The 17,401-nt window shown below is 47.3% G+C and overlaps 1 protein-coding gene across 1 annotated transcript in view; it reads left to right on the top strand.

Annotated features, from left to right (window-relative positions):
- RAD54L2 (RAD54 like 2) overlaps positions 1–17,401 on the top strand; it is an 88,948-nt gene that overhangs the window by 64,997 nt on the left and 6,550 nt on the right. The window contains exons 9-21 of the mRNA XM_004018425.6: positions 658–854; positions 1,894–2,236; positions 2,950–3,127; positions 4,288–4,539; positions 4,745–4,863; positions 6,112–6,230; positions 7,970–8,069; positions 8,801–9,006; positions 9,404–9,576; positions 10,082–10,278; positions 12,598–12,797; positions 14,343–14,432; positions 16,628–16,720. Of these exons, the coding sequence (XP_004018474.1) occupies positions 658–854; positions 1,894–2,236; positions 2,950–3,127; positions 4,288–4,539; positions 4,745–4,863; positions 6,112–6,230; positions 7,970–8,069; positions 8,801–9,006; positions 9,404–9,576; positions 10,082–10,278; positions 12,598–12,797; positions 14,343–14,432; positions 16,628–16,720 (2,267 nt within the window). The remainder of the gene's footprint in view (positions 1–657; positions 855–1,893; positions 2,237–2,949; positions 3,128–4,287; positions 4,540–4,744; positions 4,864–6,111; positions 6,231–7,969; positions 8,070–8,800; positions 9,007–9,403; positions 9,577–10,081; positions 10,279–12,597; positions 12,798–14,342; positions 14,433–16,627; positions 16,721–17,401) is intronic.

Genomic DNA, 17,401 nt, shown 5'->3' with positions numbered 1-17,401 from the left:
TATTCTTTTTCCTTTACTGTGTGTCCTTGGCTCTTCATTCACCAGGGCCTGGGCAGGTGAAATGCGGAATGTTGCCCTTGCTTTTACTACTTTGTATATAATGATAATAACTTGCAGCTCTCCCTCAAGTGTAGTATTATAGTCATGCATGTACACTTTGGCCACCTGATGCGAAGAACCGACTCCCTGGAAGAGACCCTGATGCTGGGAAGAATGGAAGACAAAAGGAGAAGGGGGTGGCAGAGGATGAGATGATTGGATGGCATCACTGACTCAGTGGGCATGACTTTGAACAAACTTTGGGAGAAAGTGGAGGACAGAGAAGCCTGGTGTGCTGCAGTTGATGGAGTCTCAGAGTCAGGCACGGTTTAGTGTCTGAACAACAATGTGTACATCGAAGGGGATTGTCACTTTTATTTGTAACATTGAATCTCTGGTTTTTGCTATTTAACCATCACCAGAGACCTCGTCTGTCCTCAGTGCAGTTAGTATGTCTATAGTGGGAAAGTCCTTGGGCAGCTGGCGAGCCCTGTGATGGTGCCACATGAAGTCTGTGGCAAGGACTTCTGACTGTGCATCAGCACAGCTTTGACTGCGAGGAGTTCTTCCTGCAGAGCCGACGAAGCAATAATGTGTTCTTTCTGTTCACTCTTGCAGGACAATGGCAGCTCGTGCTAAAGTGATGGCTGATTGGGTGTCAGAGGGAGGGGTGCTGCTGATGGGGTACGAAATGTACAGGCTCCTCACCCTGAAGAAATCCTTTGCCACAGGTAGACCGAAGAAAGCCAAGAAACGTTCTCACCCGGTCATCATTGATCTGGATGAGGAAGACCGACAGCAGGAGTTTCGGAGAGGTGGGTGGCCTCTCTGGGGAAATGTAGGGAATTACTCGGGGGAAAGAAGGCGTGTCTGCTCTAGTACCTAATCACATGGGGAGCATTAACGAACCAGAAATCCTGGACCCTGAGGTGAGACTGGCTCTGGCCAGCGGCTCTTGGAAGGCCCTGCTTTCTCTGCAGACAGTAAAGTTCTGGGTCGGCCAGGCCACAGACTGGCTTCGGCAAGACTCCCCTATGTCTTCACAGAGCAATTAGAAGGGTAGCTGCTCCCTTTACTGCTTCCCAGAATGTCCTGAGATAGCATTAAGACAATATAAAGTATTTAAATAACTAATACACGGAGTAGTGGTGGTACTGTTTGTGTGAGTTTATAAAAGAGGAATTTATCACAGTTTTCTTTTTGGTGAGAGCCATTCTTCTCATAGTTCTAGCTCTCTTCTCTCGTTTGAGGGCCTTGGCCTGTTTGGGGAAAAAAGTACTTTTAAGGTTCAGAGGCTGTTTCATTTCATAGATCTCTTCATCTATGAGATTCTGTGTTCCCTGCTTCTGTGGCTGACTTTGACATTTAGCAATGAGCAGCAAGTAACTCCAGGAAGACCTTGTCCTTTAATTAGCTCCCACCAGCCAGCTCTCAGGTGACGCCAAGACAGTGATGAGAGCCTGTGGAAGTGTCTGGGTTATTCCCATCAGAATCATCCCAGATGCATTTTTAATCCTTTAGACTAGTACTCTGAAAGTCATGCCGTCTGCTACCTAGTTGGTGTAAGCCCTGGGAATGCGACTCCGTTTTATTCTTAGCCTAAAGGGAAAAGAAAAAAAGGAAAGGAAAGAGGGAAAGGAGATTCACTATAAGAGTCAGTCGGCCAGGGTCACGTGTCACAGCAGATGCGCAGGAACTGGAATGGCCGGCTCCCTTTCTCCACTGGGGGCTGACTCTTGCTTTCCTGCTTCCTTCATTTCTTCTGTCTCCTCCAGGGTGCACCCCTACTTCTCATATTGTTGACTAAGAGCAAGCCCTCTCACCCTCTTACTCCGGATCCTCTTCCCTCCCTAGAGTTTGAGAAGGCCTTATGCCGCCCTGGCCCTGATGTGGTGATCTGTGACGAGGGACACCGCATCAAAAACTGCCAGGCCAGCACCTCCCAGGCCTTGAAGAACATTCGCTCCCGCCGCCGGGTGGTGCTGACCGGGTACCCCCTGCAGAACAACCTCATCGAGTACTGGTGCATGGTGGACTTCGTGCGCCCAGACTTCCTCGGCACCCGGCAGGAGTTCAGCAACATGTTTGAGCGCCCCATCCTGAATGGACAGTGTATTGACAGCACGCCTCAGGACGTCCGCCTCATGCGGTACCGGAGCCACGTCCTGCACAGCCTCCTGGAGGGCTTCGTGCAGAGGTGAGCCATCCTCAGATTTTCCAAATCCATGGAGAGTCCTGGTGGAACAGACCCCTCAGGGCTTTCCTGAAAGGGGGGAAGGTGGTTATGGTGGGAGGACCCCTTTCTCGTAGGGCAGTAGTAAACCTTTGCTTTCACGGAATAGCTTTTCCTGAGCAAGTAAGACATGGTGGATATCCAGTGGTTCATTCTCTGAAAGTCTGGCCCAGAAATGCATCTCTCAGAAGTAATCTGTGAAGTTACTAGGGATATCTGCCTTACTTGCTCAGAGAAGCAAGAGACAGCTACCATGCCAAGGACTTGAGTGAAAGAATAAAATGGTTGTCAGGGGAATGGCCTCACCAGTTTCAGCGTCTTGGAAGATGTAGGTTTGGCCAGCCTGAAGCATTTCCTTGTTTTCCCTTGTGAAGACGGCATGTGTGGAGAAAGCTTAGAGAAGCAGCCCTAGACCAGGTTACGGACCTGGAGTCCCCTGGTCTCTGTCTCTCGTTCAGTCACCTGGGACAGGTCACTCTGCCTCTTTGCTTTAGTTTTTACCCTCAAAATAAGTTTCTTGCTGCTGGTTGCTGAGCCAGTCCTCATTATTACAAGGCTGTTGTGAATCTTGAGGTCCTAAAGAAGGATGTGTGGCACCAATGCAGGGTTCTCCTGTTATCCTGCACTGACGCCTCCCGGCCACACTGCCTTGTCAGTTCTGATCTGTACCTTTGTAGGAGAGGCCACACTGTGCTGAAGATTCATCTGCCTGCCAAGGAAGAAAATGTGATCCTGGTGCGGCTCTCTCAGATCCAGCGAGATTTGTACACACACTTTATGGACCGCTTCCGGGACTGTGGTAGCAGTGGCTGGCTGGGGCTGAACCCTCTCAAGGCTTTCTGTGTATGCTGCAAGGTGTGTTGAGGCCTCGGGGGAATACTTAGATACAGACTAAGGATGCTCGTGGTCCCAAGGGAGTCATGCCTGCTGGGAATCCTTGATAAAGGAAGAAGTTCACTGCACTGGGGGCTCCGAGGCAAAGCAGTTACCTGGAGTGCCGCTCGTAGACTGTAATGTAAATGGTGCCCCTTGCAGTTGTGCAGCTGCACAGCTGCTTACGCCAAACTTGAGAAATCACTTCCTTTCTCACTGATTGTTTTTCAACTGAGACATGGAGTGATTGGAGGAACACCATGGGACAGAGTTTTTGACTGCTAGCGTAATCAGGATTCAAGAAATATATAGCTTAGACGTGCACGTTATTAGGAATACCTTCCATTTGATTCTGTGTTTAATCAGGTTGAGATCTGTTTCGTTCTGATAATGCTTGAGATGGTTTGGGGACAGCAAAGTTTAGTATCTTTAGCACTGGCCTTGTGAACAGGCTGGCAAACCCCGGCTTGTCTTTGACCTGGCCAGGTGCTCTCAGTTGCCTCACAAGAGATCTGTTCCTTTGACAGCTCTCAACTAACCTTGTTGGATATTATTCCCACTGCTCTAATAAATCAGCTGAAGGTGTGTGTCTGGGGACAGATGACTTTCAAAATGTTTCCTAGATCAGGGCCAGGAAGCTAAAGCCGACATGGTCTGTGAGGATGCTTTGGTGCTGGTGTACCCTTCTCATACACCCCCCAACACCACCCCCTTCCCTCAGGAATTCTCAATTCCTGCCAAGAATGTCCCTGAAATGATTTATAGTTGATCATCATCTTAAGCTAGAAACATTTTTTCATAGGAGAGATTTCATAGTTTCATACATAGTTGACTGTAACCACATGGTGAAACAGGAATGTTCTTGTTTAAGTAAGAAGGCAAGACTTGTGACAGCCTTTTTGGTCATGTACCAAACATACTGCCATGCCTCCTGGTGTGAATTCTCCCATTCACGTATCATGGAAATCAGAGTCAGTTAGTGAAAATGTACAGGCTCTTTGGCTGTGATGGGGTTGGGGAGACTTTAATTTGGGGTGTGACAGTGGGTGCTGTGGGAGGTGTGTGTGGGCAAGTGCCTGTTGCCAGACTCCGTGGGACACCCTTAGATTGTTCTCTGCCCTCCCCTTTAACTTGAACCTCAGATCTGGAATCATCCCGACGTGCTGTATGAAGCCCTTCAGAAGGAGAACCTGGCCAATGAGCAAGACCTGGACGTGGAAGAGCTTGGTTCAGCGGGAACTAGTGCCCGCTGCCCGTCACAGGGAACAAGAGGCAAGGTGGAGGACAGCGCCCTGGCCTCCTCAGTGGGAGAGGCGACCAACAGCAAGTTCCTCCAAGGGGTCGGCTTCAACCCTTTCCAGGAGCGAGGCAACAGCATTGTCACATATGAATGGGTGAGTCAGGCAGATCCATACACCACTGCTGAAAGGGGATGGTGGAGAGCCTTCGTGGGGAGAGGGTAGGGCGTGCACTGTCCACTGAGATCTCTGCAGGGACCTATTCAGGTTGCCTGTGAGCTACTGCCTTTGAGGGTAAGAATTGTATTTCTGGTAGTCTGGCTACGGCCTGCTCCAAGCTGCCTCATTTCCTCTCCTACAGGCCAAGGACCTTTTGACTAATTACCAAACTGGTGTCTTGGAGAACTCTCCCAAGATGGTACTGCTTTTCCACCTGATTGAGGAAAGTGTGAAGCTTGGAGACAAGATCCTTGTGTTCAGGTAGGAACAGCAATTCCCTAGTGTGTGTCTTTGGTAAAGGCTGACACAGTGCCTGCAGCCTGAGACTGTCCGGGTTGTGCCAGCCTCGTTTTGCGTCCATGCCTCTGCAACCAGTGCGTCTCGCACTTCGTTTCTTAGAGCTTCTTCTTTTATCCAGTGCAGTCTCTCTGCAGAGAACTTGAGGCCTTAGGTTCCTATGTTGGAGATCATGATCTAATCCTTCAGATTGTGACCCAGGACAGATCTGGCCTGTTTTTGTATAGCTTGAGAGCTAGTTTTTACATTTTAAAAGAATTTTTTTGTTTTTGTTTTTTCAAAGAAGCATATGCAGGGACTTCCCTGGTGGTCCAGTGTTAGGACTTTGTTCTTCCACTGCAGGGCTCACGGATTCAGTCCTGGTTGAGGAACTAAGATCACAGGAGCTGCACAGTGTTGGCAGAAAAAATTAAAAATTAAAAAAAAAAAAAAGAGAAGCACATGTAGCACAGACTATGTATGGTCTATGAAGCCTAAAAATATTTACTATTTGGGCCTTTACAGAAAACATTTGCTGACCTCTGGTCAAATCTGCTTCTATATCCCCAGCCTCCCCCTACCTTTTTTTAAAGCTTTGTATATAAGGCCAAATAAATGATGTTATTTATTCCCAGTTTTGAGAGAGCTCTGAGTCCCATCAAGGCCTCACCTCTCAGAGAAACAGGCGTAAAGCAGATTGCTTCTCCTTTGTTACAACTAGATTATGCTCTGGTGAGAGCTAAGTGGCAGGAGCCTGGCTTGGGAGTCTCAGAGTGGGGGTTCCCATCTGTGACATACTCTGATGAAAAAGCAGGGATTCTGACTTTGCCAGAGCCTAGTGTCCTGCTGCTTTTATGGTTTAGCTTTCTGCTTAACTTGGAAACAGCTAAATGATCTGTCTCCTTAGTAAAACCCTAATATTGCCTGTGGCCTGTAATTCGACCTCATGTATACTCATACAGTGTTGGCTTTTAATGCTGATGCCATGTGTTACTCTGCACCGAGCTAAATCTCAGGGTTTTTTCCATCAAGGAAGTACTAGGTTAGAGAATTTTTTGGTGGGGTGCTGGTGATAAGTGTGTGGACGATTGTTTTCCCTCATGAGCTAGGGTGGTTCTTTGTGGGTAGTTGCATGCGTGAGCTCTCATTCTCAGAGGGGAGCCTACTGGGGAGCGAGATTCCCTCGGGTCCAGGAACCTTCTGAACCTTCTGAACCAAATGTGTCCCTTTCAGCCAGAGCCTTTCCACGTTGGCTCTAATCGAGGAGTTCCTAGGGAAGCGAGAAGTGCCCTGTCTACCTGGTGCTGAGGGGCAAGGAGTACAGAAGTGGGTTCGAAACGTCAGCTACTTCCGTGAGTTCATTGCTGCTTTGTTTGCAGAGCCTTGGCAAGGTCTGCCTAAGGGTTTCCTCTCCTTCTCTCCTCTCTCCTCCTCCTTCCTCCATTCTCCATCACATGCACAGGAAGATCTGTGATTTAGCTAGGGAGCAGAGAGATACTAAAAGCAAGCTGCCGTGTGTGAGTTACTACACAAGGCTAGGGAGCTTAGGCCAGGTACGAGGAGGGCAGAAATGTTGAAGGCGGACACCCTGCCATCACCCTGGCATGCAAGAACAGATTTAAGGTAGCACTGGCTGACTGCCCTCACGGGAGTTCTACAACGGACAGAATCGACATGGTGAGGATGCTTGGAGAAGGTGGAACTTGGACTCGACTTGCAAAGACGGAGAGAAATTGAATATACAGAGCTGGTGTGGCCTAAGGATCATCCTAGGCCACACAAGAACAGTGAGCACAAGCCCAGATCATGTGTTCTCAATGGGGGAGAAGGTGTCCCTAAGGAGGCGAAAATCGGGTCACAAGGGGACCAAAAAATGGGAACTTTTTAGAGTTATAAAGCACAAATATGCATATAATGAATTAATTATATAGTATACAGTATATCTGTGGTATGAAAATTTAATGGAGGGCATGGTGATTGGGGGAAAAAAATAGTGTTTAAAGGCTCCTTAATGGGGTGGTAAAGGAAAAAGTTGAAAATTACTGACTTCAGGCACTTACTGACCAGATATTGACATTTTGGCCAGTTAATTGTTACAGAGGCCTGCCTTTGGCATTGTAGAGTGTTAGCAGCATCTGCTATCTCCACTCACTAGATGGCAGTAGCATCCATGCAGTTATAACGACCCACTCCTCTCTAGACATTGCCAGATGTTCCCTATGGGGGAGCAAGGTGGGGAATTCCCTTTTGTTGAGAAGCCCTGGCCTAAAGGAAAGATTGAGAGAAATGAAGAGTCAGGGGATGGTGAGGAGACTCCAGCCAGCCAAGATCTGTGTGTTGACTGTAGGCTTGTCCCATGATGAATCAGTGCTGACCTGTGTTTCAACTCAGGTTGAAAGCCAGGTTGGGGTGTTGACTGAGGGAGCCTCTAATACCAGGCAGTTAATATCAGGCTTCCTACATCAGTAGTAATTCAGTTCTCCATGTAGTATTTCATGCCCTTAGTTTTGCCTTCTCTGCTTTCCTCCAGGTGACAAATGTAACCCCTCCTCCCTTACTTCTTTTTCTTAACTGAAGCCTACTTTTTCTCTTTCTTGTGAGTGTCCCTTCTTTCATTCCAGTGTCCCATCCCATTGCTCCAAATCTTTTTTTTTTTTTTTTTTTTTTTGATGTCTCCTTCAAGCAACTCCTTAGCCTTAGGAGTTTGTTAACTGTGGATTCCTGCCTGGTAAAGGAACATCATCCTTCCTTATCAAAACATAAAACCCCTGGTCCTTTTGTACTCACTCACAGGACTGAGGCAGAGCAGTTACCTTAAACCAGTTCTTACCAGGCTTCCTTAACTGGGGTGATTCTTATGCCCTCTGAAGTCTAGGAACCTTGGCCTTAGATTTGACCCAAGGTACTAACGGGAGAAACACAGCTGATAGGTGCCTGGGTCTCATGGTAGGTGCCTATGGAATGTCCAGGGCATGGAATCCGAGAGCACTGTGGTGTTTGTCTTGTTTTGCTTTAAAAATCCGTTTGCCCATTGATTTCTCTGTGTATCCCTGACCTCATCTGTCCATTTGTTTGTTTCCTTCTGTCCTAGGGCTAGATGGTAGCACCCCTGCCTTTGAGAGGGAGCGGCTCATTAATCAGTTCAATGATCCCAGCAACCTCACCACCTGGCTGTTCCTTCTCTCCACAAGGTGAGTGGATCCTGAAATGGGGAAGTCAGAGGGCTGCCTTCAGGGCATTTGGCCACACGGGCCTGAACCCCAAAGGCTTGTCCAAGTTCTGTCAGGAGAGATAGAGATCTCAGGTTTGTGACTTGTTTTTGAGGTGAGAGAGGGGGCCCCCAAAGGAAATTTTGTTTGGAGGGTAATAATGATAGTGTCATGAATTTCTCTGAGCCTTTCATTCACAGTGGTCATAATTAGCTTTTCTCTCAGCACTGTTCTGAGGCTTAGACGATGTGATGAGTGTGAAACTGCTTTAATAAGTACAAAGTGCAATATAACTGTAAAAGACTGATGGCATTATTTGTCTCATGCCAGGCAGCTTGAAGGCTGTGCTGCCTACCGCATCAGAATGCCCTTGATAGGGTATAAACCAGTCATTCTCCCAAGCTGTTAGACCAAACACATCAGAAACACTGATACACAGACACTTCCCCTCACTCAGTGACATCACTCCTCACTCATGACAGAGGGGTGGGAGAGTGGATTTTCTTTCTGAGCTGGTAGGTACTTCTGTGTTGGAACTTCAGGGCACCCTTTCAGTGCCTGAGGAAGGTACTGTTCTTCAGCAGAATCCTCCAATATGTTCTGCTTAGGATAAAGAGGATGATATTCAGGTAGGAGTGACAGGGGTTAAAACCTATCTGAAAACTGTCTGTAAAACTAATCACTTTCTGTGATTATCGGCTTGTGTTTTAAAGGGCTGGGTGTTTGGGCGTGAATCTGATTGGTGCCAACCGAGTGGTGGTGTTTGACGCTTCCTGGAACCCTTGCCATGATGCTCAGGCTGTATGTCGGGTATACCGTTACGGCCAGAAAAAGCCCTGTCACATCTATCGTCTTGTGGCTGATTTCACCCTCGAAAAGAAGATCTATGACCGTCAGATTTCGAAGCAGGGCATGTCAGGTAGGCCATCTCTCAGGCTCAGAAGAGGACGTTTATACAGACGGCCATTCTAATTGTATCAAAGAAGGGGAGGAGAGGGGCAGGATGAGGAAATGCAGGCAGGCTTTCGATTTCTGATGCAAATAATTGCTTACGAGGACATTTAGCTCAAATTGTTGAAGACGGGTTTAATGATAAGAGCTGAGCCTGGTTATGCAGGTATCTCTTAAGATATTTCTGTTTCATGAGGGTCTCAGACCTGCTGTTTGACTTTTAGGTATGGAGTGGCCTGAGGTGTTTTAGATATTAGTGACAGGTATGCCACCCACCACGTCTCTTCTCTCTGCCAGTCCTTGGAGCGGTGCTTTTGTGGTCTCCTTTGCCGAGACCTGACTTCCTCATGGCTTTTCCCTCCTAGATCGGGTGGTGGATGATCTCAATCCGATGCTGAACTTTACTCGAAAGGAGGTGGAGAACCTACTGCACTTCGTGGAGAAGGAGCCAGCTCCCCAAACATCCTTGAATGTAAAGGGGATCAAGGAGCCAGTCCTCCAACTTGCCTGTCTGAAATACCCTCACCTCATCACCAAGGTGGGACCCCAGTGTGCATGTGCCCCAGTACTGCACTCTCCACTGAGAGAGGCAAGCCTGGTTGCTTCATCCAGAGTTTTATTTCATGCGGATTAACTCAGCTGGTTCTTTTTCTTGCCCCAGACAGTCCCCCTCCCCTCTCCCCATTGCCTATCCTATCCTTGTCTCATCCTAGCAGTGTGAGCTCAGCCATGAGGATAATTTGGCCATGGTGAGTTTTCCTAGCCGAAAGAAGTTCTGAAAATGTAGTCTGGTGATTCTCTGAACCCTCCTGTTCTTTTGATATGGAAGGCAGACATAGGTTGTCTAAAGCTGGTGCCAGGTTAGAGTTGAGAATTTATGCTCTTGTCAGAAAGAGTAAATGTGCCTATGAGTCTGAGAGCAGGCTCTTTGCTAAGTACTGTAGACAGCCAGCTTTTTCATGGTTTCAAAGTAAGGCTTTTTGTATATCGTTCATGTTGGTACAAAGACTGGTAATTAAATCAACATCCTCCTGTGTCCCCAGGAGCCTTTTGAGCATGAGTCATTGCTCCTTAATCGAAAGGATCACAAGCTGACCAAGGCTGAGAAAAAAGCAGCAAAGAAGAGCTACGAGGAGGACAAGCGTACATCAGTCCCCTATACCCGCCCATCATATGCGCAGTATTACCCGGCCAGCGACCAGAGCCTGACCAGCATCCCTGCCTTCAGTCAGAGGAACTGGTGAGTCACTGCAAAGGGAGGAAGGCGTGCTGCTGGGCCAGGCCCAGACCTCTTAACTGTTCCTTTTGTAAATAAAAGGAGGCCTACAACTTGCTCTTAGGCTGCCTTGAATGGACAGTTTCTGCTCTTGGATGAGGTGCTGAAGCAGTACTGCAGCCCTGGTGTTTTAAGTGGTTCTGGCTGGAAGAGTGAGCTGCTGGTCCTTTGACTCAGGAGAGTCCTTCTGGCCCCCCAGGAGGCACAGCTTCCCCTAACACAGACTCCCAGGCCTCCCCCACAGCCGCCTCCTATCTGCAGCACCCTGGTCCTAGCCCTCATTTCGCAGTGAAGTTCAAGAGTGAAGGCCAGGTCTCCTCTGGGTCTTGAATCGTACTCAAGGAATTCCAGTGCTCTTAATGGGATCTCATTCTGTGTCTGTGCCTTATTCCTGAGCAAAAAGATCTTTTTCTTGAGTATGTTTCCAAAACTATTAAGGATAGGAACAGCATGGAAGCCAGTTGCTAAGCAGGGACAGAGGCTTTTTGTAGGAAATTATAGAATAGTTATCAGTACTTTTTTTCTTCTCAGTAGAAGACAGAGTACCTCATAGCCTTTATCACATCAGCTTCCTGCTTGCTTGGTTTGCATTTTTACATTGTTTGATTATCTTGAGTTAAAGATACTAGTAATTATTTTAAGAGGGATAGATTTTAGAACTTTTTCTTTTGAATGTTCCATGTTAAAAAAGCTTGCCAAATGAGCTTCTAAAGGAACTGAATGAAGCCATGTAAGATTTTATATGACTAAACTTTCGTGATTAAATTTGCTAATTTTTATGTGTAAGATGCTTCCGAGTAGAAAATTACTATCTTTTCAGAGACTTCAGACTTTATTTCTGTGTCATTTTCCAAGACACGGTTGCCCGCTCACGTTCCCCTCTCTTGTCGTCTATCCCTTTTCTTTCCCTTTTCTGGGCCTTTCGTTGTAACAATAGCGATGGACTAAGTCTAAACCCAGTGGGAGAAAAACCATATGGAGACAAGGTGTGACAAATGGGCTGGGCTGTAAGGAGATGCCAGCTCCTTTTCTAGCCCAACCACGGCCCTGTGGAGGGCATCGGCCTCTCACAGCATTTGATCCTGCTGATTCCTTATTCTGTCTGGGTACATGTGAGGAGGCCTTCCTACCCAAATTCCTAGCCTTAGCCTCTGCAGAATATGGGCCTTGGGCTAGATTCCTGAGCCCCACTGATGTCTGAGTAGGGCCCCAGACCCCAGTGAGCGTGCTGTGCTCTCTGGCCTATCCTAGCTATCTGCAGGGCCCCAGGGCTTGCCTAAAGGCGGCCTGAGAGCAGTGACTGGGTACTCGTGCAGGCCTGCTCCAGCAGCGTGGCACAGAAGTGTGTTCTGTTATGTGCCGGTTTTCCATCAGATGAGGAAGAACATACCAGTCCCAGAGGGTCTCTTTCCCAGAACTAAAGCCCACAGACTTTAGAAAGCTTAGAGACAGGGACTTAGTTTCAGAACCCTTGAATGAGTAGCTTCCTCAAGGCACCAACATCCAGCTGAAAGGAATGAGGAATGCCTCGTTGACCACAGGACAGCATTTTGGCGTGTTGGTAGTAAGAGATGCACAAGCAGGGCTCAGGCTGGCCACAGCCATGTGCCACTTAGAAGCGCAACCTCTGTGTGCAGTGTTTTGCCTGCTCCTGCTTTTGTGGTGGCTGTGACTGTAGAGCCATTTTGGGGACTGGCCCCAGGAGAAGTCCACTGAAAAGTAATGCAGAGGAGAGAGGTGTCTGCCTTACTTACCGAAACTTGAGGATTCAGAAGGTGATGACAGTTACTGTTGGACAGATGTGCTCAAGGTCACCAGCACATGTGATGTCCTGTGGCCTGTTTTTTCTTGGTGAGTGGGAAAATTCCACCCATTTGTCCCCATTTGTCTTGAAGTTAGCACGCACCATGCACCCGTGCGCCCCTCACCCCTCACCATGACTCTTTGCCTCTTCCTGACTTCTAAGGACAAATTCCTGATGCATGTAGACAGGCAGTCCCAATTCTAGAGGAGCAGATGTCACCTCACATTTCCAAGAAGACATTATTCCACTGACATCTGATTCTTCTCAGACACCGAGAGGTTTTATCCCTCGCTGTGTCTGTCTCTGCTCTGTCTCCAGTCTCCTTTTTAATTGACCATACCCTGCGGCTTCTTTTGATCCTTCTGTCAGCAGCTCTCTGGCTATAGAAAGAGGAAGTCTGGAGAGGCTTAGCAGTCTTGCAGAAAGGTAAGTAAGGGCTGTTTTGCCAAACTCTTCGTGTGCTTGTCTTTCTCTCCTAGGCAGCCAACCCTGAAGAGTGATGAGAAGCCCGTGGCCAGTGTTCGTCCCGTACAGTCCACCCCGATCCCCATGATGCCACGGCATGTCCCGCTGGGAGGCAGTGTAAGCTCTGCCTCCAGCACAAACCCAGCTATGAACTTCCCGATCAACTACTTGCAGCGTGCGGGAGTCCTTGTGCAGAAGGTGGTCACCACAACAGGTTGGGAGCTCCTGAGTTCTCTTCCAGGGGTGCTGTCCCTTTTAAAATTCCTCTGTTCAGATTCTTTTACCTACTGAGCTATGAGGAAAGCCCAAGAAGGTGAAGTCACTCAGTTGTTTCCAACTCTTTGCAACCCCATGGACTGTAATCTGCCAGGCTTCTTCATCCATGGGATTTTCCAGGCAAGAATAGTGGAGTGGGTTGCCATTTCCTTCTCCAGTGGATCATCCCAACCCAGGGATGGAACCCAGGTCACCCACATTGCAAGCAGACTCTTTACCATCTGAGCCACCAGGGAATCCCTCTGTTCATTCAGGGAATATTGATTAAATAATGTCTGCCTTGTAGGCAATACGACGTTGGCACTCTAAGTAGAAATAGAGAAGGCAGCAGTCCCTAATCATGAAGAATATGTAGTCTAATGAAATATCTTAAGAGTAACAACACAGTACTGGGTTTTATTGAATTGTGGTGGGTGGGATGGACACGGAACACTCTGGAGATTGTGAGAATGTCACTGGACATAGGGTTTGTCTTCAGAGTGAGGTGTCAGTGTATTGAGTCCTGCCTGACTTGTCAGGTCAGCTGGGCATGAAGGACAGCTCTCAGCGTCCTTAGTTAAAGACCTTACTTTGTTCTTTGTAAGTTTAATGTGGATCGAGCATGAGGGGCCAGCAGTCAGAGGTGGGCAGCGCATTCATCCCCGCAGTTGATTCTGTGGTTCAGAGTGGTTGGAAAGGAAAGCACCTCATGATGTTGTTTTTCATCTTGTTATCTAGAAATATTCATGATAATTCACTTTAGTGAAAATATCTTAATTGGTTTTTTTGAGTATGAAAATTAACAGATATTCATGGTAAAAAAGACTTCTTTTGAAACAAATTAAAAACAAAGAAAAAAAAAAAAAAAAAAAAACAAAGAGCCTCTCGGGACTTGCTGGGTGGTCCAGTGGTTAAGACTCTGTGCTTGCACTGTAGTGGGTACCGGTTTTATCCCTGGTTGGGGTACTAAGGTACATCCCATGTGGCACAGCCAAAAAAAAAAGAGAGAGAGAGAGACAGCCTCTCATAATCCTACTTCTCTCCTGATTCTTGAAAATACTCTTCTCTTCATTCTTTAGTTAGGTGAGGAGTAATACCAGCAAGGAAGACATGTGGCCTCTTGGAACCTAAAGTGATAGGAGCAGATACATGCAAATTGCTTAGGGAGGAGAAAGAAAATTGAAATAACCATTTGAACGGAAACTTTTTTTTTAACTGAAATTTTCTAAATCAAAAACTCTATGATTTTTAAATTAAACCAAGGAAAATTGATGAGAAGGATGATCAGGTTTCTGAAAAGTGTTTTTTTTTTTCACGGTATTCTTTGTTGAGGCAGTTGGGAGCAGCACTGCTTGCTTTCCCTTCCTTGGTTCTGACCTCTGCTCCACTGGGGTGCTTTAGGAAAACGCTTGAGGATCGAAGGGTGGATGTGAACTTGGCCTTTTCTCCCCCTTCTTCAGTCAGGCCCCATGTAATCTAAATCTGAGGTCTGTGTCTTCACTAGATATTGTTATTCCCGGGCTCAACAGCTCCACAGACGTACAGGCAAGAATTAATGCTGGCGAGAGCATCCACATCATCCGTGGGACGAAAGGTGAGCACCTGCCTGAGGAGCCCCTCCCCTCTCTTTGGTTGAGAGTGGTGAGCTGGCCAGCAGAATCAGGACATATGGCTTGAGCTGGAGCAGGGACAGGAATCATCCTATAAGAGTGGGGGAACGTAGGGGAAACCTGAGAAAATAACATTTCTAGGAGCTTAGCCAGTTTGGGGTGGGCTTAAAGGATAGCTGTCAGTGGCTTAAAAGAAAGGGGTTGTGGTCCCTGCCTTTCTGTATTTTGCCATCTTCTTTGTGGATGAAGAAACTCATTGCTCTGTGTTGGTCTCAGCTGTCGATAGCACCAGCCAGGAACGCCTGAGACGCTCGTCCGGTCCTGCACTGCTTGTGGCCAGCCCCGCATACCTTTCCTCAGAGCCAGTGTTGTGACTGGACCAGCCCTTGTTTTTCTTATCACGATGGCAGGATGCACCTCAGCAACCACCATCAGGCAACTTTGAAAACACGAGGCTTATTACTCACAGGTCCTCTAGGGCACACAGCATACTCCAGGGCCACACAGGAAGGTAGTAGGTAGAAAGTCAGTGTGTGGGCTTGGGTCTCTGTCTTATTAGGGTCCAAAAGTGGCTGGGGTTTCACAGGTTTATTCTTTATTGGTGAATTTAAAACATAAGAGTGGGAATTGGTGTGTGGGAAAGGAAAGGCGAGAATCACTCAAGGATTATTTATCCAGGTTACCCCAGGCTTTCTAATAAGGAACTTTTCAAGGGTGAGAGCAGCCAGGTGCCTTATCTCGTAGTTGAGCTAGCAGCTGTGCCTGACAGCTGTCAGTTTGTTATCCAAGATGGATGTCCTGGCGATCAAAAGCTTAATGTCTGACAGCTGCATGGCACATGGAGAGGCCCAAGGTAGAATGGAGTAGGTTAGAAGCAAACACCTATATTGTTGTGCTGTCTTAGCTGCTTGACTAGGGTGAAGTAGACATCTCCAACTAGGAAATGCAGTGGGTGAATGAATTAGTATACCTGGGTTACATGACAGAATTTTCAAGTGTGGTCATTTGAAAAGTCTGCTGCCTCTGGCCTCATGAAGTTCTCCAGATGGGATTTCTGGAGAAATCCCGGCTGGTGTCAGAACACAGTTAAAGCCTTTATTTCATGTCAGCTTGTGCTCTGTGATGCTCCCTAAGGGTCTTTGTTTAGTAAGGCGATTTTGCCCTGTCTCTGTTGGGTTAAAGCACCCTTAGTTTCAGGGAAAAGATGCTGTGAAATACATGATACCCAGAGAAGGTCGTCCACAGCCCCCTTACTGGGTTCTTCCTAGCCTAGAGCTGGGAGGAGGCGGTGGTATGCAGACTGTGGCCCACGGGCCAGATCTTGCCTGCTTGCTGTTACTATACTTGTGAAGTAAGAATGGGTTTTATATCTTCAGTCATTTTCAGTTGGTTGGAAAAAAAATCAAAAGAGCATTTATTCTGTGACATGAAAAGTATATGAAATTCACATATCAGTGTCCATAAAGGTCTTTGGAGCACTGCCATGCCCAGCTGCCATGCTGTAGCAGCCAAGTTGAGTAGTTGCAACAGAGCCCTTTCGGCTCACAAAGCCAAAAATATTTACCAACTGGTGCTTTAAGAAAAAAATTTGGTGACCTCTGGCCAAGAGGCAGCCCTGGCACCAAAAACTAGATCAGAAGACATGCCCAAGACCAAGGGAAGGTTGACTAGTGCCACATGGGAATAGAATGCCCATCTTGATTTATTCCTACCAAGGGAGGGCAGTTATTGAGGCAGTGAGGCTGCTGCTTCCCCAATCAAGAGGAGGACCCAGACCGGAGGCCCTGGGCCAGAACAGAGGGAGCCAACTTACTGTCTTTCACAGCACCCTGTTAATTCCCTTCACTGCATTTACCCTTTCCCGATACTTTCTAGTATGACTGTGTGTCTCCCCTTCCAGAGTTAAGCTCCATGAGACACAGGGCCCTTTTCTGTCTTGTATGTACTTGAGTGTCTGGAATAGTGTCTGGTATATGTTAGTCACACAGTGTTTGTGGAGTAAATGAGTAATATTGGGTCCGCAGCTCAGTCATCCCACTCCTCACTGCAGGGATTTTGAGAGAAAGTGTGAGACCACTTTTATAGCTCTTTCTGAGCCCACAGTGGCTAAGCTTGGAGTTCCCAGGGCTGGCTGTACTGCATGTCTGCTCCTCATAGTCTTCCTCATGCTTCTCCTTAGGGACATACATCCGTACCAGCGATGGGCGAATCTTTGCTGTCCGGGCGACTGGCAAACCAAAGGCCCCTGAAGATGGTCGGATGGCTGCCTCAGGTATAGTGGCTTCTACTTTCCATTGACCTACGTGGCATTTTTGACAGGTTTGGTTTGTTACTATTTTTTGAATAGACAATGTATATACATGGTTCACAAGGAGTAAAGTGAGAAGTTTTTCTTCCCTTATCCTCCCAGCCATCTGTTGCTCCTTCCTGGAAGTGCTTATTCTTGTTTTTTGTCTTTTTCTCAAGAGGTATTCTATATTCTATACATGTACATGGTACAGGGATATGTATGTGCACGTGTGTATATATTAAAGCAATATATGTTATGTACACACTATATATGTATGTGACTTTGTATTCCGAAAACAAATGCTGAACTTACTGTAATATACTGTTTGTCCTTTTCTTCGTTCACTGGTGCGTCTCAGTGCTTGTTCCTTATCCTTCCTTGAGATGGTCCTCGGTGAAGGTTTGCACAAGATGCAGGTAGATGGGTATAACGCAGTGCGTTGCCGAGTTCCCTGTGCCTAGACCTGTTCTGCTCCTCCGTTACACTTCTGGTTCACAGTCACGTGGTGTATCTATAGGAAAAATTCCTAGAAGTCAGATTGCCAGGTTAAAGAACATACGTGTGGCGCAGAAACAACAGTAAGAACTCTTGCAAAAGTCCCCTCTAGCTAGGGGAGTGGTCTCACTTGTCCTCCCACCATGAGGTGTGAAACTAGACTGTTCT

Source organism: Ovis aries, chromosome 19 (assembly GCF_016772045.2).
Source record: "Ovis aries strain OAR_USU_Benz2616 breed Rambouillet chromosome 19, ARS-UI_Ramb_v3.0, whole genome shotgun sequence".
NCBI classification, from domain to species: Eukaryota; Metazoa; Chordata; class Mammalia; order Artiodactyla; family Bovidae; genus Ovis; species Ovis aries.
This window is presented reverse-complemented; position numbering and strand designations above follow the sequence as displayed.